Source organism: Ixodes scapularis, unplaced genomic scaffold, assembly GCF_016920785.2.
Source record: "Ixodes scapularis isolate PalLabHiFi unplaced genomic scaffold, ASM1692078v2 PGA_scaffold7__128_contigs__length_106722199, whole genome shotgun sequence".
Classification (NCBI taxonomy): Eukaryota; Metazoa; Arthropoda; class Arachnida; order Ixodida; family Ixodidae; genus Ixodes; species Ixodes scapularis.
In genome coordinates, this window is record NW_024609882.1 from 25,064,016 (window position 1) to 25,084,181 (window position 20,166).

The following is a 20,166-nucleotide window of genomic DNA, read 5'->3' on the forward strand; positions in this document are numbered from 1 at the left end:
CGGGACCTATTTTTCGGAATTGTAGGCGATTCGCGAACTTTGCGAGAATTAGGTCCTCACGAAAATAAAGTCGTTTACAGTATTTTAAAGTGAAGATACTGCCTTGATTCGCTTCGTCCTGAGTGGTGCTACGCAGAGAAGCAATAACATGTATTTTATGAGCCGTTTGTGTGGATATTGTTTTAATGACTGCGCCGAATTGTTATTAGTTGTACCATTGCCTTTTACTAAGAGATATCGTCCACGAACTTCAAAACACTGTTTCCCCTTTGACAGACTCCCGAGGAGAAGATCGAATACTTGGAACCTTAATAAGCGCAGAGGTGGTCACCGAAAACATTATTACCTTCAATATGTAGGCTATATAAGGCTCTAGAGCAGTCAACGGGACTGTGAATGAGCTGTTCAGTGCACTCATGGTGTTTGTGTTTGTGTTCGTTTCTAATGTAGCTTTGTGAGATGTATTATAGTAGTGCCTTCAAATACCACAGGGACACCATTTGCTGACACAATCGAAAATAAAAAAAAAATTCTGTAACCGGTTTTTAATGCACAAATGGCATCTTGAGTGTGAAGGGATAATATTTTTGGTATATCTAAAATATTTTTTTATTCATATTTATAATGTATTTTGAATACATTACGCGCGTATTTCGAATGCGGCCAAAATAATACAGAATAAATACAAAATGAATATTCGTACTAAATATATTTCAACTTCGTTTGAAGTACGGCCTCTTTTTACTAAGGGAAGGGTGTGTGCTTCAGAGCATGCATCGAAGTGGCAGCGCGAGCTCCCGCTACAAATAGCGTGACCTGAAAACACGATCTACTAAAACTCTCCATTTTCACACAGCGGAGCGACGGCATGAGAGACAAAATGACATGGCGCCCCTTAGTTTACTAGACGAGTGGGGTGCACGTAGCTCGCATTCGAAGGCGTGATGCTTTCTGAAAAGGTTAACTGAGCGAGCGCTGCGCGTGACAGATGTGCATGTTCCATGATATCAACACCCGTGCCCCGATGACACCTGCTACGACTTCCGATGTGGTTCTGTTGCCAGGTGATAGGATTGCCGCCCTGCCTCCACGTTTTCTTGAAATAATGCCATTTTCTTCTCGTCAAAGAGTTCTTATATAGCCGAGAGAATTATTCATTGTTAGACCATGAAGCCGCTTGGTTCCATATGCCCTCTGGCTGTTAAAAAGTGCGTCTGCACGAACGCCTGCGATGAAACTTTGTGCACACTTCTCTACACAAACTTTGCAACAAAATTATTTGGCTCCTTTGCCGACCGAGGAATCACAAGCGTTTAATATAGCAGCTCCATGCATGTATCTACGTGATTCTGCAGTCATTCAATTCAGTTTCTTCATCTTTTAATTTTATATTAAAACAAAAAAAAGGCTTCTTTTGTCGTGTACCCCCCTCTTGTTTTTGCCTAAAAAAGACACTACATATGGATAATAAAGATAGTGTAAGCTTTCCTTCAAGGTAAATTATCAAAGTTCATATTCATACATGGGCTCCGTGTATTATTTGGATGGACGTTAACTGACTTACTTCAAACTTTATCAAGACGCTATTCAATTGTGGTTAAACAATCATGTGCATCGCGAGCGGTGACAAGCGGTGCGATGGACTGCACGTGTCTTCCTCCGCGATGTTCCGCGCGCGATGCATCGCTCGGCGGCGCGACATCCCTCGACTTGCGTGCATTGCTGCTGGGCGGGTGCTGACAGGAAGCATTCACTGCGTTTGATCTCTACGCACCATCAACGATGCGGATTTTGGCAGACTAAAATTCGATTTACCCACAACTCGTGATGATCACCACAAGATAAAGTCTGGGAGAACACAGTCAAAGAGGCCGTTTTTTTTTTCTTCTTAAAGAACTGAAGCTGTGAGTGTCCTTACCGCAGCGACGCCCATGAAGAATCGGACGGCCATGAGCGCCCCGTAGTGGATCCTTGCCGCGAATGGCGTGATGAGCGTCATGGCCGAAGAGACGAGGATTCCGGCCCCGAGGGGGTATTTGCCGCCAACCCTGTCGGCTAGTCGACCTCCCGGAAGCTGTAGCAGTATGTAGCCGTAGAAGAAGGACGCGAGGATCATGCTCTGGACTTGCTCGTCCCAGTCGAAGTCGCCCTCCTGCAACAAGTTCAGGACCGGAAGAAAACCATCTACCGTCATGCACAGCAACGTCGCGAACTCCGACATGGCAAGTCGCCAGTAATCAGCCAGGTCTTAAGGGGCGTTGCCAAATACACGTGGAAAGGCTCTAAATAGGGAAGGCGTCTAGCAGGTATTTTTGTGCGTGATGCTTTACAAGCCAACTACAGGTTCATCCTTTATTGATGCTTGCTGCGGTGTAGATTGTATGGTGCCTACAAAGCATTGTGCTGCCGAAGCGCGGTGGCAGCTGAAGTAAGCAGTAACGGTGTTGTGCTTGACACATGCATACATTTAGTCGTCATTATGTTTTTTTTTTATTTGACCCTGTACGCAAACGAACACTTCTATAGTAGTTTCGTCAAGAAAGCAATCGTTTCCTATCGTGCTCTCTTTTGTTCTTAAATAAAATATAGTCTGTGGCACCACAAGATACCATCTTGGTTAGCGCGGCCAAAAAGACTTATCCGCCGTAATGGCAAGCCAAATTGAAAACATGATATACAGAGTGCCACAATTACGCAAGATAAACAACTTGGAGTGCCGGGTTATGACCATATTCAGCGTTTTGCGTACCTCGTGTTCTTATGGCAGCCACTGCTCAAGCCTGCTATACTTACGGAGAATCTTTGCAAGAGTGCGCGACAAAATTCAGCGTTTGCACATGCAAGAAAGTTTCTGCGCAAGGCAGAAACGGGCGGTCGCCTACCAGCTCCATAGACGTGGCGTTCCTCGCACCGAAGTCGCAGCCAGTCTCGACGGATGTGTTGGCGATCTTCTTCATTCGCACCATGGCAACAATGGCAACGCTCAGGTTGAGCCGCTGCACGTAGAGCTGCACGAGGCCGAAGAACCCGGCCACGGCGAAGGCGTACCGCGCGATGAGAACGTCTGCGAGAATTACACTCGATTATGACGGGAGTCGGCGGGTGTTGGTATCTGGGATCCTCCAACATTCGCAGTCTGACAGGTTTGGTGTCTTCTTCCTGAAGGATGGGTGGATGACTGCATATGGATTCGTGAATTGGGCGGCGGATCGCGCCATCTACGCCTTAAAAATTCAGTTCGTCTGCATTTCCGCCAAACGCATGGGAGGGTCAATCGCTGCACAATATACTAAGAGAGCTTGGCGAATGACGAGGCTGAAAATAGGTTTAGACACAAAAAAAGTCTGCGTTGTGTAACGCTCAACATGACGCAAATACGCAGACCAACCAAAGCTGGTGCAGTCTGGTGACGAAAGCGCGAAACAAAAGAACAATAATAATAATTATATATAAAAAAATGTAGGTGTTACAAGCATGTGCACAAAACACCGAAAGTGTAGGCTTAATAATTTATTGCTTTATTTATTAAAAAAAAATTGCCTTGCATTATTAGAAAAGGAAAAGAAAAAGAGGTTAGAGGATGTTTGATGCGAGGTATGTAAAGAGAATAATACAAAAGTATGAAATAAAAATACAGTTATGACAGGCGTGCGTCGAGTATTTTACAGACAGGCAGAAAACACAAACTTCATCATGTGGAAATAATATAGGTAAGTACGATTCAAGTAGGGTTTCGTGTTTTCGGATAAATCTAAAAAAACACCGAAAAACACCGCCGTTAAAATTTTGGAGAATTCGAATTTACCCAATACACTCAAAATTTCGATATACAACTCCTCTCTCTTTCGAAAAAAAAACGGTATTTTATTTCTTATAATTAAGTTTGATCAGCGCACAGTGGGAATGGTACTCAAAAAAAAAAATGCCACCACAGTTATTTTTTTAAATCTCGGACTATTGTCAAAAGGGATCTTACCGCTCATCCCGTCAGGGTACATTCAGGACATCAGGTCGGGTCACGACAAAAGCCCCGTTTTGGCTTCCAGTCTGGGCCATACTAATTGTTGCTTTTTAGAGGAAGACAAGATGGTGTTTTTGTAACAGTGAAAGCCATGAACCATAGAGATTGCATAAAATAAGGAAGAAAGGGGGTGGGGGCCCCAGTTGAAGCTTCACTATTACATCCTTTATCACTCCACCTCAAGCGACCGCTGCTGAATAGGTTGATGGAATAGGATGGGATGAATACGAGCTTCCTGGCGGCGACTCCTCCAGGAGTTTATTGATTTTAATGTATCGACGTTTCTTGAAGCAACACTTGTGTGCAACTTTTGTAGTGGGGCAAATAGTATTGCAATGGCAATTGCACCAATGCCAAATCCACCTGAAGAAATAATAATTGATACAATCGCGTTTCTTTTAGCTCGAGTTTACACCCGGATATTATTTTTATTTATATATATATATATATATATATAAGAAACTGCAAAATTAAACTCCGAATTTCGGAGAATTGGGAATCAAATAAAAATAAACTTCGATAAACTACGAATTTTTGGCAAAAAATAAACCTAGAAAAACACCCTCCGAATTTTACGAAAAATGAACTCCGAAAACACGGAATCCTATATATATATATATATAAGCTGCCAATGTTGTCTGTGACCATGTGTAATAGATTTCTTTTTTGCTTGGTCTTACTGATAATTTAATTCTGCAGTTTTTTTATTTCAGGTTGCAAAGAACCTTTCAGTCATGTCTGCTAACTGCATTCGTGCTTGTTCCAAAGCCGACTTTGATTGTTTTCACCATGAACTATGGAATTGGATGGACTCGTGCCTTCAGGATTATTTTACTGAGAACCGTTGAAGCGTACTAGGCCCTGTTCAAAGATAAAGTTTCGTGACTGACCTCCAAGTACATTCCTCTTCGCGTTGCTAAATTAAACTTAAAATCACCTTGGTACAATACTACTCAAAAAGACTGTCAAATGAAATAAAATAGTACTTGTTCAAAGCAGCTAGGGCATAGTTGTTCCACAAACGCTGGCAGGTATATAATCGTGAGGCTGATGAATTTAAAATAGCTATCAATGAGTCTAAATAGATATTTTTTCCAGATCAAAATTACCACCCATGTTTATAAACAATCCTAAGCAGTTCTATAGAACATTATCAATCCTGATTATGAGCATAAAATTGAGTGAAGAAATGATGAATGAGAACTATATTTAGGTGAAAATTCTTTTATTCTTCTGAATGAATGTTTTGTGAATGCATTCAGTGATGTACTAAACACATTATTCTGTACTTCCTCATTCAGATTTGTTGCTGATGTTTCCCATTGTATTTGACCCCGCCGGTATAGTTAAGATAATACATAACCAAATTTACAAAGCTGGTGACTGTTTCTCCCCTACAAATTATAGTCCAATCTCACTCAGCAGCATACTCTGTAAAATCAGGGAGAATGTAACTTGATCAAGGCTCTCAATTTTTAACAATTAAACTCCTTGTTTAATCTTCATGGGTATAAATTCCGGAAATTATTCTTCTGTGATACGCAGCTTTCAATTTTCACCCATAACATCCATTCAACCATTCATAAAGTCAATCTGAGATCGGACATATCAGACTGACCGTATCTTCTTGGAATTCTCAAAGGCATTCGATAAAGGTGTCCCACAAACTTCTAGTATACAAGCTCATTGCTCCCAATATTGATCCTAATATTTCATCTTGGTTAGAGCGTTGCCTCACTAACCGATTCCAATTTGTAACGGTAAATTGCAATAACTGTTCATTTCTCACTGTTCATACCGGTTTGCCAGGACTCAGTCCTTGGTCTTCTCTTATTCCTGATCTATATACACGACTTACCAACTCAAGTTTCCTCTTCTATAGACCTATTTGCTGATGACTGCGTCATTTATCATAAAATTACTAAAATTTATGACGTTCACATATTTCAATCAGACTTTCAGGCTATTGTCTCGTGGTGTGATTCTTTGCAAATGAAATCGAACCTAGCAAATGCAAGGCAATGCGAATCTCTCGTAAAATCACAGCCTGTCCTTTTTACCACCTGTCAGATAGTCGTCTTGAAATTGGACCATTTTATAAATACTTAGGTGCCCACATTGCATCTAACTTATCATGGTAAAATTCTACCGAACATGCCATAAACAATAGTAATCGCAAGCTTGATTACATAAGACGGACTTTTTCTTGAACCCCATCTTTTTTTTTAAGTATTACTTTACACATATTTAGTACAAAGTAAATTCGAATATGCATGCTAGTCTGGGATCCTGGTACAGAAGTATCGCATATCAGCTCCTGAAGCCGCTCAAAATCTGTAAGCTCGTTTCATACTCGCTAACTACCATCGTACGTCAAGTGTCACGTCAGTGAAATGTACTCTCATAACCCGTCTTTTCATCCGACGTATAATCTCTCGTTTATGTCGATTTTATAAAATATAATTCCAATCTAAAAGCTCAACTAATTAATAATCCCATCTTCAAATTTTTTTGCCCAGACATAACTGCACAATAGGCATACACACATGTAACACCACTTCTTTCTACAGTTCTTTCGTCGTCAAAACCTGTTGTGGTTGGACCCGTCTCTCCCTTTTATAGCAGATATTTGTGGTTTCAATAGCTTTAAAGCTGCACTAGCTAAATATCATTTTTGTTCTGAGCCTCTATAACAACTTTTCATACGTTTGAATTCCCCGAATCCCCTCCCCTTTCTAAGGCTTCGGCACTGAAGATAAGATAAATAAATAGATAAATAAATAAGGTGAAGCCCTATACAGCATAATTATGACGTTCAAGTATATGTGGCAGTTACAGGGTCGTAGGACAAAACATAGGGATTCATATTCTTGATGGAATACGCACAAACGTCTACAACACTTTAACCATCCTTCCTTTCACTGAATAAGTGGAGACTAGGGTGCCTCAACGTCCTTCTGTTTAGGGTGATGCCATATCCTTTTTAGTACCCGATGCCGACAGCACGCGCTCACTGGAAAAATTCAAAGAAATCGTCGAGAACAAAATGACGCCGTAGCACAGGTCACGCAACGAGCGCGTACAGGGACACGAACTTTCACGCGCTTCCCAACAAAGCGTAAAACTAAGCGTTCGGAACAAAATGGCCAGATGTCATCACCCTAAGCAGAGCGCACATGAAGACACCACCCTAGTCTAGACGTACACGTATAGTACTGGAACTGGAACCATTCATATTTAAGTTGAGCTTTCAGCAACATGCAACTGCACACGATTAACTGAAGTATATCTGTTCAGAGACGGGGGAATTGTCCTCATAGACACTCGACCATAATGGTTATCAGAAACCTATATAACCATTATAGAAAACCATAATGGTTATCAGAAAGTCAGCGGGCGATGGCGCTCGCTGGCGAACAGCAAAATGTGTTCAGTGCATTAATAAAAATCGCTAGAGAGAAATCAAATAGGGAGCGTCGACAACACCGAGTGATTCTCCAGTCCACTACTCTCTCTCTTTCTAAGTAGCAATGCAACTTACCCCTCGCGTTTGCCAAATCGGACATGCCGATTGGAGAAGGGCACCCAGGAAGGCAGAGCTGCGTGTTTCGCTTGAGCGGAGAAAATGAGACGCGATTACACGTTGCTTGAAGAAGGTTAACGATTAGAATTGCAATTACTCGTGACAAAACGCCCCGAGACCGCGGGTAAAAGCGACACATATATTTAGAGGACTTATTAGTGTATATATCGTTTTTTTCCCGCAGACTGGGAAGGTTCTGATGCTTTATATTCACCAGCTCGTTTGCCCCTTTAAATTCAGTTCGTGCAATTACTCTCGCTTAAAAAGTGCTGAATTATATAAATTGGATCATTACTTGAGACGAAAAGTATTTGGCCGTTACTTGCAAAATGTAACCGTTACTGCTCCGCTTACTTGAGATTTTCTAAAGGAGAGAGTCAATTATTGAATTAAATCATCGATTTACGATCTTCTTATTTACTACTTTTGGTAAACCATCCTCCTATCGGAGACTTTGTTTGATGATTCCTTGGTAGGGAACCCTGTACTCTGTTGCCTGGAGCGCGTCTTCGACTGGTGTGCTTAGGCACCCATGCTGCTCATACATCAAAAGTGGTCTTGAAGTGGCAACGAATGACGTTAAAGAAGCCGAAGTGTCATGCTGTAGCCTGTCGCGATCCTGGCGGTTGGTCGTGGAAATGCTCACGAGAAGCTGCGAGTAGCACAACCGAACGCGAGTGTCGCTCTCGTAGCGGCGTCCCAAGTTCTGGCTGCCAAAGCTTCCGCGGACTGCCACACTGGAGAGGGAGCTGCAGCGGGACAGGCGTTTGCCACATGCACCACAGCTGTTGGGACGCCGCCAGGATCGCGACTGGCGACTGCGTGACACTTCTATGTCGCCATCGAACGGAAATCGTGGGATAAATTTTTTTTTGGACGCGGTAAACAGACCAGACGGAGACGCGTTCCGGGCACCATTCATGTAAGAACAAAGGGAACCGTTAGAAAGGGGTTGTGTTTCGCGTTTCATTCTCAAAGTTTCGTAGATTAATGCTCCTTCTTAAGCAATGCCAGCTAAGGAAAAAAAGAAAAAAAATCTACATAGAGGATTGCTTTAACTCGTTGTCCGCGATGATATATTCCTGTATTTTCTTTAATTTGTTTCGTAGCTATTTTGTTTTGTGCCTACCGATTTTCACCGACATATTGCTCTCAGAGCCTATACGAGGCCTGGTGGTGGGCTTGCCCAAGAGAAACAACATTTTTCAAAAGGTTTTAAGTTTTCGACAAAAACACCAAGCCACGCAGGACCGTATGGACAAAAATATCATTATAGACCAACATTCCAAAAAAAAAAAAAAGACTTAGGCGCATGCCGCAACTGTTCCCCAATGTAAAAAAAAAATAATAAAAAAGAGGGACGCTTGTGCTGATTGGCGGCATTTATTTTGCTTTTGTGATTTTGTCACCGGAGCCTCTCATGGGAATCTCATGTTTCATACTCCGTTTCACATTATAGGTCCGACCGCAACCGACGCTACGATTCGATAAGCCAATCAAAAAGCGCCAAATGTGCGTCGTCAGAGATTTTGTCGTTTGTGCGTCACAATCAAGCCGCCAAATGTGCGTTCGCTATCGCCGTTTAAACCAATCACGTAGAGCAAAAAGTGCAGGATTGCGTGGCGTTCACTGCGCTCGGCTGGTGTAGACGGAAACATTATACGTACAAAGAAGACGAGCGAGCGTCGTGACAATTCACCATTGGCCCGGTTTGATTGGCATCCTCAGATGGTATCCCGTTGGCGGCGGTTGGACTTTGTGTGAAACGGAGTTCTTCCAATACTGTAATCGCCTACTGGGCGCTGTCATCCTTGTCTACTGGTCTGTGGAATGCGTTCTCAGCGTTCGCGTAGCTCTCTTCCACGAAAGTATGAGACACCGCGCATGTGCGGTCCCAGCCGAGTGACTCAGCATTTTTCCCCTGGGTGATAAGCGCTGGAAAGGTCTATAGAACGTAAACTAAGTGGATAGGCAAGCTGCTTAAAGGGGCACTGACACATCAAAATCGTAATTTATTTTATTATCCGAAACGATTGAAAACGATGCCGGGACATTACCCTCAAAATTCGAAACTTGGGAATTCAGTATTTGTGAATTAAAAAAACAATTTCCAAATGCCGAATTTGAAGTTCCCGCGCGATCCGCGCCAGCGCAGTGAGTCAAATTTTGCGGTCTCCTGCGACTCGACTTTCTTTCGGACCTCCGCACCACGCTGTGAAGCGAAGCGCCGTTGCTACCGCGACCCGAAGAGAGGAGGAGATGAGCAGGCGGGATACAAGGGAGCCGACGCGGGGAAAAACCGGTCTTCCCCGACTCGGCGATAAGCCTCTGCTCGAGCGCCGCCAAGGTTTCCGAGGGAGAACAAAAATTCAGGAAGCGACATCACACCGAAATCTGATTTTTGGTATTTCAAAAAGAAAGGCCGTAGTGCGTTCGTCATTGCGTTAAAAAACATGTTTTACGATTGCCGTTATTAAATGTTATAGAAATGTCGCCTACAAAGCTTCTAAATTTCCTGATTTTTGACGTCACCGATCAAAAGAAGCAAGGAGGTTAGCGCGGGAAATATAAACGCCAAAAATAAAAAGGCGCGCGCGCGCGCGGGAAAATTTTTTTTCGCGATGCGGTTTTTTTTGCGTGTCTATGACTACAACCTGCATCGTTTTAGACAATAAAAAAGAATACGACCTTTGGGGTGTCAGTGCCCCTTTAAGGATAGATATAGTAACCCTAGAGCCAGGGGACAAAAAGAAAAAGGACGGAGAGACGCGAAACTCCAAGTTTCTTGACTGTCCGTCCTTTTCTTTTCTTTGTGCCCTCGCTCGAGGGTTACTATGTGTATAGAACACATACATTGAACGAACGTGACATCGTTCGATGCCCATATAGATAACTAGGACGGCCATACTATACGCACTCGAGCCTTATCACTGTATGCTCCTGAGCGCCTTCTGAGAGGGGGCTTCTGTTTTCGCAACGCGCATTTCACGATTATCGAGATTTGTCTATTCCAGCAGCCGATAAGGGACTGCCGTTGTCAGCAAGCGCTTTCCGACACCAAATGTGTGCGCTTGTGAGTATTATTTACTCGCGTCTGTAGTTACGAGGCACACGAGGAGCAGAATGATGTACGCAATACACCATTTCAATATCTACGAGTCCTCAGCCCAGTGTGCGATCTCCTCATCAGCCAGCACGCGCTTGTTCGTCGCTTCGGAAAGCGGGCAAATCATGCTGCATACGCACGAACACTGAACATGGAACTGGTTATGAGCCCTTTTTGAGAAAGGTCTATTGGCGGCGAGATGTTTTAATGGCGCCCACCTATGGTTCCCTCTTGTGACGTCATTATCTTGCGAACAACAAGTTAGATGATGTTTGAAATGAGCGTGGTGGAAGCTTAAAATCATTGGGCTCTAAAACCAGCACTTCCAAAACATAAAAATTTAAAGTTCTGACTTCACTTTTACATCCATTGATGGGAAATCGATTGCTGAGGTTTTCGGCCATTCGTGGAAAACCGATCACACCGATGCTTTTGATTGCTCACGTCGCCATACGCGTGCAACCTCATGCAGCGAGCGTGTGAACATAGCCTCGACAAGCTTGTACTTGCACGGGCTTTTCCGCACGAGCAGAGACGTGGCGGCGGCCGGTCGCCACGCTTGTTTTCACCCACGTCCTTTCGTCCACCATTTTGTTGTTATGTATAGTCTGGCGCGCGCAGAAAACGAGCACTCCGAAGATTCACATCACCCCCTCAAAATGATAGTGTACAAAAGGTTATGTTTTGTCACGCTGACATCTAAAAACAATATGGCGCACTGACGTCATATGAACACATCCAATTCGCGACTCCAACGGTTTATAGGTGGCGCCACTCGATTTTCCAAAATGGCGGTTATAGTGAGGGTCGGAGACGCGTGCTGGTGGTATACCGGTTGCTGAGCCTCTCTAGTGTGGTAGTTTTACTAAGCGACACAAATGATTCCCGCTTATCCGAGGAAGAGCGACGTGCACGATCAAAAGCGTCGCTGTGGTCGGCCTTCCACGATTCGTCGAATGCTGGCTATGACGTCAGCAAAGGTTTTGTCATATACGGAAATAAGAGTTATGTAAGAACTTCCACTTTGAAGGTGTTGGCAGTGTTGGTTTCAGAGCGCTGTGATTCCAAGCTTCCACCGTGCTCATTACAAACACCATCGAACTTGTTGTTGGCAAGGTAATGACGTCACGAGAGGGAACCACACGGGGCCCCACCGAACATCTCGCCGCTAATGGGGTATCCACACGAAGGAGAAATCTGCCCCTTTGCTCCACGGAGCGCGCATCACGTGAGACATACGTCATCCCTTTTGGCGCTTCGCGGCGCCGTTCTCCTCCGTGGTGGAGGCGCGGAGGCTTCGTGCTGTCAGCACGAAAGCTCCCCAGGTGCACGCGGCGGAGCCGTGGACGGAGTTTCCCGGGTTGTTGACGTCACGACATCCGTCCGCGGAGTTCTCCTTCGTGTGGATACCGCTTTAAGGGGTATCCACTCGAAGGAGAAATCCGCCCCTTTCCTCCGCGGAGCGCGCATCACGTGAGACATACGTCATCCCTTTCTGGTATCCACACGAAGGAGAACTCCGCGGACGGATGTCGTGACGTCAACAATCCGGGAAACTCCGTCCCCGGCTCCGCCGCGTGCACCTGCGGAGCTTTCGTGCTGACAGCACGAAGCCTCCGCGCCTCCGCCACGGAGGAGAACGGCGCCGCGAGTCGTCAAAAAGGGATGACGTATGTCTCACGTGATGGGCGCTCCGCGGAGGAAAGAAGCGGATTTCTCCTTCGTGTAGATACCCCATAATACGCGCAGGTCACCTCTTTATTCTTAGAACAAAAACAATGTTTAGCATAGAAAGCCTGATTCACATGATGTGATTTTACTTGCGATTTCGCTGTTGAGACGCCGCTCGTGCGACAAAAAAGAACGTGCGGGAGGCTGCGGTGCTCAACGCCGCAGCTGCAAAACCGCAAGAAAATTCGCACCACGTGATTCCGCCTTTACGCCACTAGGCACGTTTTTAACCTCTATTGTTTTATTTAATTTTCTCGATATAGGTGTTAATTTGGGTTTGCATAATTCATGGTGTATCTGACAGCGTAATTATTGACCTAAAGAAATTGTTCGAGGAAACTTTATTTTATGACATACGCGTCTGATCAGGGCACATCATAATATTGTGGAGCGTTCAGCGTCCCTTTAAAGACAGGGTCTTTATACACTTTGAAGGTAAAAGAATAATATAGTGTTGGTTGAAAAAATCAACGCTGATATTTGTGTGGTCTTGCTGCTTTTTCTTACTCAGATAATTGTCATGTGAAATAATGAACTGCGGGCCCTTTAATGGGTTCTTGGGCATTTACATAATAAATTGCTTTAGCGTTATTCCCAGCACAATAATAACAAAACAAATCAAAATTTTACGAACTATCACCACGGGTCATGGTCTTAGAATATGTTTACTAAAGGTATAAATTAAGAAACGCTACAGAAAAAAAAGGAATCCAAGTAAGACAACAGAAGTCTGTATTTTTAAGGCAACCGGTTACACATCTTATATTGCATTCAGTGTTTATGTGTATCTTGATAACGATATTAGAGCTTTTCATATGCTAAAGAGAAAACAAGACGAGGCCTCTTTGTAAAGACTATTGGTTAAATGGCGCATTTTTGTAATTGCGGCGTTTATCGGGGGTCTAATCACAGCAATTTGTATTACTAATAATAATAAAATTAAAATATTTTGTTACGAAGTTTTCTCAGCTCTCATTTAATTTGTTGCTAATAATCTAAGTTCAAACGGGCTGACGAATATGGCACTCTAAAGTTGGCAAATTATCGTCACTGGTGCCAATTTCAGCTTTTGTAAATAACATGTTATAGAATAAACACAGTCTAAAATCAATTAAAACATTCTAGCTAGTCTGAAAATCCATGTAAAATTACATTAATCGTGGGGAAAACATGATGCCATTAAAGTCTCGACTTTTGGCAATCGTGAAACATTCCAAATTCGCCTCCAGTCCATCCAGTACAAGATGCACCCCCCCGGCACCCCTAAAAAAAAAAAAAAAAAAAAAAAAAAAAACAATAAAGTAATTTTTTTTTTTGTTTTAACAAAACTTTTTAGAACATTTGATATCTTTTAATGTCAACGCGCCGTCGTTTTGCCAATCTCAGCTTTTCCAGTTCGAAGGAACTCACTGCAGTACTCTTCGTTGGCGTTGGAAAACCAGTGTAACAGTACTGTGTTTTAGTATTGCGTATTCGAGCGAACGCAAGCACTTTGCATTTCCGTTAGCGTTGCGCGTTCCACACTACGCGTGCGCGGAGCCCAAAATTCCGGTTATGGATTGGACCACGGTGAAGACTCGCGTACGCAGCGTGGAGCACGCAACTTTAATTCAAACGCATAGCGCTCGCGTTTGCTTCTGTACGCAATACTAAAACTTTCAAGTAAGGTGCAAGTCTGCACCTTACTTGAAAGGTAGCCCGCCCTCCTTGCTTTGAGACATGCATTTCTAGCCCGAACGCTCGTTCTGCAGGAGAACGCGTCAAGGCAGCGACCTCGAGCCCTCGTGCTTGTGGCATTGACAGCAGTCTCAGCTTTAAGTCGGGGTCACATGCTCATACATGGTGTAAAAGACACTCTGCACACACTAGTCACCGAAATATCCGTGGTTTGAATGCCGCTTGAGAAAGTTTTCTCCTTGAACTCATTGCCATGCGGCATTCGAAGCACGGATCTCCCGGCGACTCGCGTTCCAATCTGTGTGCAGACTGTCTTTTGTATGATGTAGCAGTGTGGCCCCGGCTTAAGAGTGGACAGAGTATACATTGGCAAGGTGAAGCGTGTTGTTTGCATTCAGAAATGATACGAGCTATGATCGCGAGCAGTTCCGCCGTGTCCGATGAGCAGTAGTAGTTGGGAACCTCCACTAGAGAGCGTCCCACTTCCGCCGTTAGAGGGCGAGCAACGAACTATACTCCGTTTCACCTTCAGTCCGAGCGCAGCGGACACTAGGAGTAATCCCAGCCAATCCAGCGTGGGGAGAGTGTCATGTGACCTTGAGCTCCCTGTGTCCCTCTGCCCAACCGGCAGGTCACGCGATTTTCTCCCGGCGCTGGATCGGCTGGGATGGCCTGTGGCGTTCACTGCGCTCAGACTGAAGGTGGAACGGAGTATAGTGACATTTATTGCTTCTGGGCGCGTGCTGACAACGAGCTTTAACAAAGCTTTCAAAATGTGCGCTTCTTGGCAGACAATAACCTGTGATAACGCGCAGAGTACGCGCTTTGCAACAGTTGACCGATCGATGACCACCAAGCAGATATACCAACTATACTTCGTTTCCAGACACAGCCGACGCTACGGCTGACGGGACCAATCAGAGGGCGTCAAAACCGCACCATCATGATGCTCGCTATGTTTACGTGCGTCTTCTATCATCGCTGGACCAATCATGTATACATTGCTTGCAAGTGTCGCCATTGCTGGGTACTGACGGTAATCTCTTCTTACTGGTTACTTCGGACTACAATCTCTGCGGTGTTAAACTAACACGGTGAACCTAACGCTCGCGGCGCGTAAGATGCTGGCATGACCGCGAATGACGTCACATGTAAACTATGTACAGGGAAGGCCTAGCGACTTTTGACGCTGATTGGTGCCATTAGTCCTATGGCGTCGTCTGTGTCTGAACTTCAGCAGAAATGAAGTATAGCTGCCTTAGTATCGGCTGCATTAGGTCGGATTAAACATGCAGCAGCAGTGTGTTTTGTGACGCGGCCTATCACCTCTATACCCCTATCAGGCCTTTCTTACTTCAGAACGATTTCATATTTCGGTATAATGAATCTAGATGATTGCAACATATGGACGGCTGTAGCTTTCGCGAACAAAGTAACGTCTCCTCATCTGCGCTCACCTGATGCGATGTGACCTTCACGACTGTTGTTGTTGCGTTTATGAAGCTGTGTCGAGCGTGGCATACGTCTTCCGCGGCATAGAACGATTCATAACGTTTTCTTCTAACACGTGCCTGAGGGTCACGAGAGGCCTATTAATGAAACAAAGATCGCTGTAGTTCTTAAGAACACTTTTAAATAATATAAAAACGCACATTTTTTATTCTATACAGTCTCATTCAAATATCAGTGTTGAAAAAGGAATTTCCTGGATGGCTGCACCCCAGACAAAGAAGAAAAAAGTGTTCGGCGGCTGACCACGCCGAACACACGAAAAGATCAGACTTCTTTCTAGCGAACTCCAGCGAAATAGACCCCTTTCGGAAGTCACGCGCCGATTATTAGAGTGTCATGGCCATTTCACTGTGGCGGAACACCTGGCATCGTGAAACGTGCAACTTATTCCATAAGGTAGCGAACGTCAGAGCGCGCCCAACGCTAGACTGCTAGGAGCCGACAAGCCGAGACGTTGAGGTCTTAATCCGCCATTGTGCAGGGATTCCACAGCTGCCAACAGAGGCAGTCTTTCGAAAGGGGTCTTGTAGAACCTTCTCGAAATTCAGTCTGGCCACTTTGATTACTATCATCATCTGAGGGATGGCATCCTCGGAGATTTTCTCACACTGGCTGCGCTTCTCAGGCGGTAGAGACTTCGCGCGGTAGAGACTGTTACTGCGGGGTGCTTGGTGGCGCTTGCAACCAAACCGAAAAAAAAAACAAGAAAAAATAAGAGTCAAAACGCAGGCGAGCTGGTGAACAATCACAATTAAGAAATAATACCTTGAGACAAGGAAACAAAAAGGGACATACACACCACCGTCTCAAAACCAGCACAGCATACAGCTGTCATTTACTTCCATTTACTTAATTTACTCTTAAAGGGACCATGAAATGACTTTTTTACTTTTTCCAGATAAGTTTTACAATAAACCGTCAATGTTCACTGAATGCCGAACAGGCATCCGTTTTCGTTTCGGTTTATTAACTTCTACACAAAAAATTAATGAAATATCGACTTTTTCTTGACCGCAAAACAAGCCGTGACGTACGCTGTTTCCGGAACCGGAAGTTCTCTCGGCAGTAGGAGATGGGAGCGTTAGCGAGTTGGGGTGCGCCGGTGGGTTTTACTGCGCCGATGTCACCGACGTATTTCTGAATCGGCGCCTCTCATCGCCGCATCGCAGCTGAGCGAAATTCAATGAGATACGTTGCGCTACAGCGACAGCATGGGACTAGTCCCATACGCCGGTATGCCTGTTGGGAAGTGCAGATGGAAACAAATTGCCGCGGCGTTTTTCGCGGTCTCGGAGATGCAGGAGCAAGCCGACGTTAAAAAAGATACGTTTGAACTACGAGTGTCAGCAAGAGCCACGTAAATACCTGTTCACACTCGGAGCGGACGCGCGCGTTTGATGAAGTGCTGTATTCGCGCTGTTGGTAAGCGCTTCGGGACCGATCTTTTACGATTGCAACTCGATACTGACGCGACACTCGGCAAAGAAAGTTTGGACCGGTATTGCACGTATACCTCCCACGAACTGTTACAGCTCGACAGTGACGTGCAGTCTGTCAGAATAAAAATGGCATACCAATAACAAAGTGTACATACCGTGCTACGAAGGTAATCCATACAGAGTTTATTTGAGCTCTATATCACACAAAACAAGGAGAGAATCGACGAGGGTCCCTTTTCGACGAGAGTTCGTCAACGCTGCCTCGGAAAACAAGGGGAAGAGATTGACCTTATACCTCTTAACCTAAAACTGAGGTCAGCGATCAAACTATAATACGGAAGGGTCCACAAGGGTAGCGCGGGCATATTCCATTCAGTACGCCAGCCGGTCGTAGGCAGACAGACGGTCTTGCGACGAAGCAACGCTGCGCCGAGTCGTAGTGCCTGCTAGGCCTATATTCTGAGAGCTTCGTCGGAGCGGGATTCGCGGCTGTTGTCGCTCTTCTCGGGTGTTTGTGGATCCAGCGTTCTTGTTCGTCGTGGTTTGTTTTAAGTACATTTTTTTCTTGATGCTTGAAGTTGGCACGCGCGAGATGAACACGTAGAAAAATAAACGTTCAGTCAGTCAGAGTTCTGAGAGGAAGGAGACGAAAGGAAATAACCGTTCTGAAGTCGGCCCTGCCCTACTGCGCGCGCGAAGTAGTTGCTTCGTTTACCACACGATAGATGGCGCTTGGCTCTCAGCATTATCAAATTTGGCAATTTTCGCCACACATCTCTAATTATGCTACAAAATGTGGATCTGAATATTATTTAACAAAACTTTTAGGAAACATTCGCCGGCTATTTATTGTTTACGATCGCGGTGCTGGTGAGGTAGGCTCTTACCCAATAGGCGATGTGGATTCGGCTGACGTGCACCGTTTCTGCGGATGCATCGTAGTGAAAAGGCAGAGCTTTCGAAGGAAAGAAGTCGCAAAAGAGTCCAGTTTTCTTTTAAAAGTTCTATAGCAAATAATTTTTTTTGGCTCCCTAGTTTTGTGTTTTTGTGTTTCTTTTCACACCTTTTACGACGTGCGGTGGATGAAATTCGATTTTAAAATCATTTCATGGTCCCTTTAAATTGTCATTTACTACCATTTACTTTATTTACTAATTGTTGAATTGTCATTTACTGTCATTTACTTCATTTGCTGCTGAATCTGTATAATTAGGATGGACGTTGGCAAAGAAGAAGACTGTTCTGGAAGTAAATGAGAGCAGTACGCTGGGCTGGTTTTGAGACGGTGATGTGTAAGTCCCTTTTTGTTTCCATGTCTCAAGGTTTTATTTCTTAATTATGACAAAAATAGACTCGAATTATCATCATCACCAATGACGTCGGTCTACGAAACTTTAGAGCAGCGCGAAATCTGCTCCCCGCATCCCACTGCAACACACAGACCTTTGGCAAGGAAGGAGTTCACCGAAATTTGAAGGCGCATCTTTTAGAAGCGCGAAAGGTGTAGAAAAAAATGCCCACGATATTGTGTTTAAATAAACTGCGCGTCTGATAATTTCAGTAAACAACAGGAAGTTGAGTCCATCAAAATTAGGAAGGCGAGTCGAAGATTAGGCACCCATGACAGTGCACCCATACTACGAGACCACGACCACGCACCCACGACCACAAGAAAGGCGAACACGAGGTCGTGTTCGCGCCACTGATCATAGTGATCAGTGATTCGCTCTAAATAGTGATAGTGATAGTGATTTATTTCGACTCAGGAGTGCCGCGGCGCCGCAGAAAGGCAAGTCGTCCATACCGTAAAGACCCACTGCGCCGCGTCCAACGACGATGAGATGGTATTGCACAGGTGAATTTTTACAAGAAATGGTGATGATGGTTTAAATGGAGCTTGTGGACGAGGGTGAAGGGTTGATGTTGCGGTGAAAGAGGGTAAGGAGCGTTAGGTTTGCAGCGATCCTCTTGACAATGGTCTCCATAAGGCTGCTCACTCCTAGCAGGCCGGTCTCGAACCCCCGGCGAGCACTCCTGCATGCCCGGCTCGCAGACGAGCCACCCGAATTTCCGACGACGCAGCTAGTCCGGCACCCCCGTGGTGGGCCTCCAGGGATTGACGCCGGTGTTGGCCGGGCGGTCTTTGCGAAAGCGGACTCTGAAATCTCCCAGCTTGCGGTCGAACTTGTAACCGAGCAGTGTGACCACCCTGTCGATTGAAGAGATGGTGTATGCCACTGGTTCGGCTGGCTCTCTCACGATAAAAAAAAAAAAAAAACACGCCTTACGCCCAGCTGGCTTCCTATTTGTTCGATCTTTCATTCTGAGCTATCAACCAGCGAAACGGCGCAAAGACCGGAGCAGCGAATAAAAAATACGATCCAACAGAGATCGACTCACCTTTCCCTATTCTGATGATGAGAACAATGAAGATACAAGCGCTTCATGCCGCGGGCTATTGCCGCGGGCTCACGGCTTTGGCTGTAGAGTTCCGGGTAGCGGAGGGGCTTAGCGGAGGGGGAAACACGGTCTACTAAAACTCGCTACTACTGCGTGGTGCGCGTTAAAGACCCCAGGCTAGCGGTTCTACCGCACTGGCTATATTGCTTATCTACAGCTGGGAGACAAGTCGCCCATTGAGGCAGACTAAGTTCTAGGCTGTATAAACATGCGCACACCCCAATTTTTTTCTTAAACGAATTAGGCTAAAAAAAATTCCGAAGACACTTAAGCACTTCTTATGAGTTGTGAATTCGAAAGCATGAATGTCGTTCTTCCGCTCTCTTACTTCATCTGCGGTGCACTGGCGTGGACGGCCACGTCTCGCTACTGCCGAGGTTGCGGTCGGCGGCCAATGGCCCAGCGCGCGCTCTCGTGAAGCGGCCGCCAATGGCTATTTAGGAGCCGTTTTGCTCAGCCAATAGGAGGATGGGCATCTTTTGTGTGTGTTTTTTTTTTCGGTTACAGACGCCCCCGGCTCCGCTCAATGGGATAGTTAATGCTCTCGCATTAAAACACGCGATGAAAAGCGCCATTCCCTTCCATGTCTCATCACCACGGTCCCACAGTTCAGCACTCGCGTGCACATGGCTCGAAG

At 45.1% G+C, this 20,166-nt stretch overlaps 1 protein-coding gene across 1 annotated transcript; it reads right to left on the reverse strand.

The window, feature by feature from the left end:
• Nucleotides 1-1,888: 1,888 nt before the first annotated feature.
• Nucleotides 1,889-15,726, reverse strand: LOC120838381 (sialin-like). Its single transcript, XM_040208277.1, has 4 exons — nt 15,576-15,726; nt 7,563-7,632; nt 2,883-3,064; nt 1,889-2,152 (listed from the first exon to the last, which is right to left on the reverse strand). The coding sequence occupies exons 2-4, from the start codon at nt 7,585-7,587 to the stop codon at nt 1,889-1,891; spliced, it is 471 nt and encodes a 156-aa protein (XP_040064211.1). The 5' UTR covers nt 7,588-7,632; nt 15,576-15,726.
• Between the last annotated feature and the right edge of the window lie 4,440 nt (nt 15,727-20,166).

Coding starts and splice junctions, on each gene's coding strand:
- LOC120838381 (XM_040208277.1), bottom strand. CDS start 7,587: ATGTCCGATTTGGCAAACGCGAGGG. Junction 3,065..7,562: donor CGATTTGGCAAACGCGAGGG/GTAAGTTGCATT, acceptor TAATTCTCGCAG/ACGTTCTCATCGCGCGGTAC. Junction 2,153..2,882: donor ACGCCACGTCTATGGAGCTG/GTAGGCGACCGC, acceptor AACTTGTTGCAG/GAGGGCGACTTCGACTGGGA.